The sequence below is a fragment of the Lutra lutra genome, chromosome 2, assembly GCF_902655055.1.
Source record: "Lutra lutra chromosome 2, mLutLut1.2, whole genome shotgun sequence".
NCBI lineage: Eukaryota > Metazoa > Chordata > Mammalia > Carnivora > Mustelidae > Lutra > Lutra lutra.
Window position 1 is genome coordinate 1,637,065 of NC_062279.1, and position 7,603 is coordinate 1,644,667.

At 53.3% G+C, this 7,603-nt stretch overlaps 1 protein-coding gene across 5 annotated transcripts in view; it reads left to right on the top strand.

The window, feature by feature from the left end:
- DLGAP2 (DLG associated protein 2) overlaps positions 1-6,638 on the top strand; it is a 783,049-nt gene extending 776,411 nt beyond the window's left edge. For all 5 annotated transcript variants that reach the window (XM_047713358.1, XM_047713386.1, XM_047713367.1 and 2 more), the window contains one exon: positions 62-6,638. In XM_047713358.1, coding sequence (XP_047569314.1) covers positions 62-280 — 219 coding nt within the window. In that variant the 3' untranslated portion in view covers positions 281-6,638. The remainder of the gene's footprint in view (positions 1-61) is intronic.
- Positions 6,639-7,603: the final 965 nt, after the last annotated feature.

Consider the following 7,603-nt stretch of genomic DNA (forward strand, 5'->3'; position numbering starts at 1 on the left):
GTTCACGGGCAGGTGCTGCTGTCCTCTGATGGCCCCACTCTTGACTTGTGATGCTTTTCAGGAAGAAAGAAAGGTGCCCCCTCCGATACCAAAGAAGCCCCCCAAAGGGAAGTTTCCCATCACGAGGGAAAAGTCCCTGGACCTGCCGGACAGACAGCGTCAAGAGGCCCGGAGGCGGCTCATGGCGGCCAAGAGGGCGGCGTCCTTCCGCCAGAATTCGGCCTCGGAGCGTGCAGACAGCATCGAGATCTACATTCCCGAGGCCCAGACGCGTCTCTAGGGACGGCGGCGACCCTCGCCACCGTCCTCTCTCTGCTTTGTAACAAAATGCTTGTACAGCTTCTCACCGGCCCGGTAACTTCCCTCCCGTTCCTCCGCCGAAGCCGCCCGTCGTGTTCTGTTCCGCGCACACTGGAATGCTTGGACTCCGCAGTCCGCCGAGCTCGCGGCGGGAACAGCTTCCTCCTCTTCGTCTCCCCCCTGGAAGGTCTGACTCTCCGTCAGCTCTGATGGCGATGCGTGGGGACACCTCACCGAGCCACTCTGTTCTCAGAGGATAACAAGAAACACCTCGAGAGATGGAACCCGGCTGACATTTTGTTATTTATATTTTTATAAATCGTGCGATAGCTAGAGGCAAGAGTAACAAACAGCAAACTCAGTGGGTACATCTCACCGGTCACCAGACCCCCCGGGGGAAGGTGCTCCAGCTCGAAGGGCAGGAAAGACAGACCCCTCTGCCCCCTTCCACCTGGGGGGTGCTTCTCCCTAAATCCAGCTGACCCGTCACCAGGGTCCCTGTGTCAAGTGTCCGGTGATGAGAAGCCATCTCTCCAGGCCCCCGGCTCCCTGCCATGCAGTTCTCCAGAAACCCAGGGGATTCCACATCTGAACCCATTCACATGCCTAGCACAGTGTCTACACCATCAAAAAATCCGCTGCCTGTTCATTCACACCAGGGAGCAACACATGAAGAGAGAGCAAAGTCTTACGCAAGGCTGGTGTTCCCAGCAGGAGTCTGGAAAGAAACAGCGTGGCTGTCCTTCTGACGCCGAACTCGTTGTAGGTCTTGTTCCTTTGTAACTTACATCACACGTCTCGGCTCTACGTGTCCCCATTTCTGTACGTGTGATTTTTTTTACAGATGTATATATATCCTCAAGCTGTTCTATCCGTTCACTCTCCAGGGTACCCCCCCAAAAAATTTGCTTGTTTAAAATGACAGTTGTGATGTTGTACAAAGTTTAAGAAATATGAATGTGAGTGGTAAGTATCTCAGTTTAAATGGTAAAGAAGAAATGTAGTTTACATTCGTATTTTTCCAGAATTCTTTTGTCCTATGCAGTATTGCTGAAGTCAGGAATCTATTTCTTGCCCGTTTTAGACATGACGAAGAAAAAAAAAAGGTTACATGTATGATTCCCATCCGTAGACTCTAAGAAAAGTGATTAGTTTTAAGAATTCTGATTGGCACCAGAGAAAGGCAGGAAGGATTCGAATGCGCAGGATTTCCGTCGGTACAATCAGATGTAGGTGCAGTGACTGTCCCTCCAACGCTTCTCGCGTCCCTGTTCCGACACGTCTCCGGAGGAAGAGCCTGTCGCGTTTCTCCGTCCGACCCCGAGCTCGGGGTGCTCGCCGTCACGCCAGGCGAAAGCAGGATGGCACCTGGAGGCGGGTGTGTCCCCCCAAACCCAGGCCTCCCCGCCGCCCTGGGGTTCCGTGCAGAGCAGCCCCGCTTACCCACTGTAGCACTTTTTCCCTCAGCTCGACCGGCACTTTACCTGTACCCATCCCCCGCTCCGCCCGCTGGCGTCGGCTGCACCCAGTGGGGTCCCGGCCGCCCCCAGGCTTCCCTCCCCTCACACTCCACATTCCAGAAGCTTCGGTTCGTTGGGGCATAGTTGGTATTAAAGCATGTCTAGCTTCAAAGTTTTACTTTTTTAAAGCTGAGTAGTTAAGAGTTCCCTGTAAGAAAAAAACCCTGTAAATTGAGCCTCATATCTGGTATATTTTACCAAACAGCCTTAAAATATATTTGGAAGCAAAAATCAGTACGAATGTATATCCTTGAAAAAATGCAAAAAAAAAAAAAAAAAATCCCTGAAATATTCTTGTATCAATGCACCCTCGTTCCCCAGAGTATTGAAAGTGTTCTTTTCTACCTGAGTAAATACCTAAATCCTGAGTAAGGGACAATAATGATGCTTCTCCCTGTAGTCACTGTACTCGTTAAAAACAAGCGTACTCGCAAGTATTGGCATTTTAGACTTAAAAATGATGTATTACTTCAAGTGAAATGCTCTTTGGAAACAACCCAGAGAAGTAAGAGGAAGCATAAGACGCACACACGGAGGCCAGCGGCACGCCTGTCCCCGGGCTGACCGTTTCCATGCGCTTGTACGAAACATAGAACAACAAATTAGACAATTAGACAATAATTATTCTGTGTCCCAGATTCTCTGATCCTGACTTCAATGAAAGTCTTCACTGAATTTGGCTTTTTTTTTTTTATGTGTTGTATCCTCATTTTTTTATCTTAAAATCCCAATAAGTCTAGACCGAAACAGCGGAGATGAGCAAATTAACCCACCACTACATTCGACAGCAGCCGCTGATGCACGCTGGGGGACGTGTGCGAACCCCAGTGTGGTCCACCGAGTCCCAAAGAAGGTCGTGTGACGGACGTGCAGCCGCAGCCACCGCCGGCGCTGACAGGCCGCCCCGTCACGCTCCATGATGAAGTGCACTACCCCAGTTCCCACACGGGGACGTCCCCCGCAGGATCTGCGGCGAGCCGCGTGGGCTCAGTGTGCGCGTCCGGAACAGGAAAGCTGTCTGGAACAGTGCGTCAGTGCAGCTAACTTCCTCCAGGCCCTGCGAGCAGCCACACCCTGCGGGGCCAACAGTGTGAGCTGTCACCACGGTGCGGAGACGGTTCCGGTGAAGACTGTGCGCCAGCCGGAGAGCATGGCAGGAGAAGCCCACGCACCGCGCCCTGTGGCCATCATCATGGAAGGAAGCAGAGGGTTCCCGTGGACCCCGTAGCTACGTTCCTGGAGGACACAGCCTAACTGTTGAGACCCCACGTGGGAAACGATACGGCTCACAGCCACGAGCTGACGTTGCCCCACTGAAGGCTCCAGGTGACTCTCGACACTGAAACACGAGGACGAGGAACAGCATCCTGACGTCCCCCAGACCCAGAGAAGCCAAATGTCACCTGTCCACAAGAGCACTTTCCATGTAACCCATCCCACGCCACCTCACCTGTCCTCGCCATGTGTCACGTAAGCGTTGCGACCCGTAACGACGGTTACAGCGTTCTCAGCAAACGCGTAGAGCCATCCCTGAATGGTGTAAAGAATGGAACTGTTGGATGATACCAAAAATTCACATTTCTGTTTGAAAGGAGCCATTGCTGTGTTCCCCTCAAGGTCAGTACTAAAGACTTCTAGAGCAGTAAAGAGCAAAGTGTATCATTAGAGAAAAAATTATATTTAAGGGTCCCTTTTTTAAAAAAAAGCCAAACCAAACCACACATAGCCACAAAATCAGTGACCCGCAAAGTGGAGGGACCCGCCGTGCAGGCTCCCGCAGAAGCAGCCAGACGTGCCATCGGAAGACAGTCTCAGGGCTCACGGCCGTGTGGGCGGCCGTCCTCGCCTTGCAGTCCGTGTCCCTGCTTGCCCACCTTGCCACTTGCCTTTCTGAGCACGGTCTCCCTCCCTCACGTCAAGCCCCCACGCTGCGTGTTTGCTCCCATGTGTGGCCACCGACTACCGGGCCCGACAGTCACCCCTGCCCCACCCCGATCTGGGCAGGGATCTCCGGAAAGCTGAGGCACTGCAGCCACACGGTGACCGCGGAGTGCACACCTGTCGGGACAGCTCTCTGGTTCGGGCCAGACCCCCTGGTGGCGAGGAGGGAGGGGTCTCAGGGGATCGTGGTCTTTGCCAGACTGTCAGTCAAGCCAGATGTCTTGTGGCCCAGGGTTTTGGAGGCCAATGGAGCATCTCAGGGGAGAGGCAGCCGTGCTGAGCCCCTTCTGCGGGGAAGAGCCACCAGCCCTGTGCCCAGAGCCCTAGTGGACAGAAGGTCCGGCGGCCAAAGGGGGGATCCGCTTAGGACCCCGTGCGTCCCCAAGCTGAAGAGCGTCCAGGCTGGCGTTCGTGAGCATGGGGACCCAACCTCCCAGTGGGGCCAGCAGCAGGAAGCATGGACACGTGACGTGTCCCGCCCGCATGCCCCCATGCGGGAGGGCACCCGGGAACGGCCTTGGACCCCCGCTTCTGAAAACGGGAACGCTCCTGCCATCAAGCACAGATTCTGCTCCCCCCAGAATCGGGCCTAAATGGCTAAATTCCACCTGTTGCCATGTGCTGCTTTCTTCTCAAGCCTCGACCGCGGATTTTATTTTTCTTTCTATTGCAAATTTAACTTACTAATCAGGTAGCTGCGGGCCAGGGTGCCCACCCTGGACTCCTTTGAAACTTCCTGCGGGTTCTCTCTTGTTTTTATCTGCGCATTTGTTTACACTTATTTGAAAGTTTGGGTCGAATACAGGAGTCCAAACCTTGAAAACAGATTAGAAAACCAGGAGCGGAGGCGATGGAGAACGTGGTTGGTTGCTGAGGGCTAACCCGGCCGCCCCGACTTGGCAGCCTGCCTGGTCCGGGGCCCAGGCCATGCTGACGGTCAGCACGGCGTGGGCAGTGAGCGAAGCGCTGGAGGAGGGGGCCTCACACACCCCTGCTCCATGCCTGGGTGCAGAGCAGCTGCAGAATGTTCTGGAAATGAATGGCCAGCCGGCTGTTCCCATACCCCAGCTCCAGGTCATACATCAGCCAGACGAAACTTCACGTCGGTTTTCTCCTGTCCCTTGTCTCCTTCACAGATCGGTGGTGAAGACTGAGGTTACGTGGGCTCTAATGTCCTCCGAGCTCTTCGGGAGCAGGAGTGAGCAGGAGTGACGGCTGAGCCGCCGTGGCCCTCGTGCCAACAACCCCCTGCCAGGTATGCGATGCTTGCCTGCGTCAGGCCCCTTCATGAATATGTCAGAGGACCAGCGCCAACCAGAATTAGACCGTGGGTTTTTCACCCTCACTCAGGCTCAGTTGTGCCCTAGATGCAGGGAGAGAGTCCAGGAAGCACGGCAGGGATGAAGGTCGTGGAGGCCGGGGCATGCCTGATCGCAGTCGGGCAGACCAGCAGGACCGCCACAGGTCGTGAAGCTGCCCTCACAGCCTGGCATTTCACGACTACTCTTCCTCACTCTTTGGAGAACGCAGAAGTGGTCCATGGGGACACTCCAAGAAATAACCATCTTTTCCACCCCGTGGCGTTGAAAAGCATCCATACGTTCCTGATTTGCTCCCCTAACCCCGGCCTTCTCACCCAGCAGCAAAATAAGAGACCGTGTTGAGCGTCAACCTGGACACGTGACAGACGACTTCTTGGCCAAGGAAATGGCAGTTACTACTCTAACCTACTTTTTAAAGTATTTTGTATGTACACGAACTACGGTAACAGAGGGTTACCACCCTACTTTCTTAGATTTTATGTGACTCTTCATCATGGGTGCTCATTCCGAATCTGAGAGCTTGGGGTCCAAGCTCTCATGTATTCGGTCGGGGGGGTGGGGTTGAGGACGACAGACGCGCGCCCCGTTCGTGTTCCGACTGAAGGACAGACTGATCTGCTCCAGGAGACTGTGGTCTCCATAGGCCATGCCCTCCACCCTCCGCTAACACGCACGACGGAAGCACTAAGGCCGTGGGGGTGGCATCTTCCAGAGGCCACGCACCCACTGTCTGATGTTCCCCAACTACACCCACCCCCCGCCATTCCAACGTTAGGATCAAATCACGTTAAAAGGGCTCAGCACGTGTGTCTCTCCCTCCACCTTATCACTGGTTTGCTGAACTCAGAGGTCTCCCCACCACCAGTCGTGAACCCTAGGCTACTCCTAACTCTGATTTCCAAACGCTAAGCCACTTTCCTCTCGGACAGGCCCTTCTTGTCGAGAGACCCGTTCACCCACCCGCCTCCATGTTTCATGCCAAAATACCCAGGTGTGGCCTAAGGACTGAACTCAATGCCTCCTCTAGAAATTCAAGGAATGTTAGAACCAGGAAACTAGATGTTTAGTTAAAGTTTAAAAACAAAGTATATAAATAAATATATAAAAATATATACACATACGAAACCATATCAACAATGACGGTGAACAGAGTGCCAAATATTCAACATCTGTACAAAGGTTCCCCTCCCTGGAATTAAACTATTTTATGTAATTCTCTTTCTCATGCTTTTACAGTTCTTTTGATAAATTCTCTTCGGTCGCATGCAGGATACCAGACGTGAATGTACAATGTATGCTTTCCATCGCTGCCCCTCCCTGCTTCCTGTCAATAACCCCTTCTCCGAATGTGGGCCACTTCTTTAAGGCTCTGCCGCGTTCTGTCCTTTCAGTTCTCCGTGTCCATGACTCTCCACTCTCCGCCGATCCCGAGAAAACCGTGCCCGCCGTCCTCTCCATAATGCCTCTCTGATGATGCCTCTCTCATTTGATTTCTGTATTGCTGACACTCACCTCTTGTAAATAGTTCTGCAATTAAATTTTTTGAGAAAAGTAATGTTTACTTCTTATTGGAGTGACTTCTCGTGTTATTTTGAACTCGGAAAAAATTATATAGACCAAAGAGTTTTATCACAGAACAATGGCACCCTTCCCCCATGATTTATTTCATTGTTGAAATATCCTCAGTCTATCTACTAAGAAGAAATGGACACTTATTAAGGCTACAGATTTCATATGTATGCAGAAATGCACAGATTAAAATGAGTTTGAAATTAATAAATACTACGGAATTTAGCTAATGGTTGTTTTAGACTCTCTTAAGTTGCACTGAGAAGAGACACGTCATCAGGTCATGACGCCAAGTCTTGGCCCGGGCTTAAGGGAGGCAGGGTCCGTACTGTGCCTGCAGCAACTCAGCCCCGCCCGGAACGGGGAGGCTCCAGCTGCCACCAGCCAGCACAGCTGTGCCACGTGCTTCATCTCTCGGGGACTGGAATGGGCCGTTCCCCAGGCTGGTTAGGCGCTGGTTCCCCTGCGACCCACGTGATCGGTCCCGCCTGGGCTTCCTTCTCTCGTCTGTTGCTGATGTCCATGCAGGGGCTCCCTTCCTGAGTCCGTCCCTCCAACCCCCGAGGACATCAGAACAGAGGTCCTGAGGAAGAAGATCTCAAGCTCAGGAGGCCCTGGCCCCCGTGCTCACTGGGGACCACGCTTCGTACGCTTTCCTGCCCTCCACCTGCTCCGATGGACATGGCAAGACGGACAGGAAGAGCCTCCAGTGAGGGTTGGGACCGCCGAGTCTCATTTCCAATCGCCTGCAGTGAGGGCAATCCAGTGGGTGGAGCGTCCTGCAGAAGCTTCAGACATGTGGTGAGACAGGGCCGTCCGGGGAGGGGACCCGTACAGGGGTCGTTCCCTCGCACCGCACTCAGCGACAAGCCTGACTTACAGACGTTTCGGCCGAGAGAAACCATGTCTAAAAGACACTGAGAACACACACCCAGCAGATGTATTCTCCAC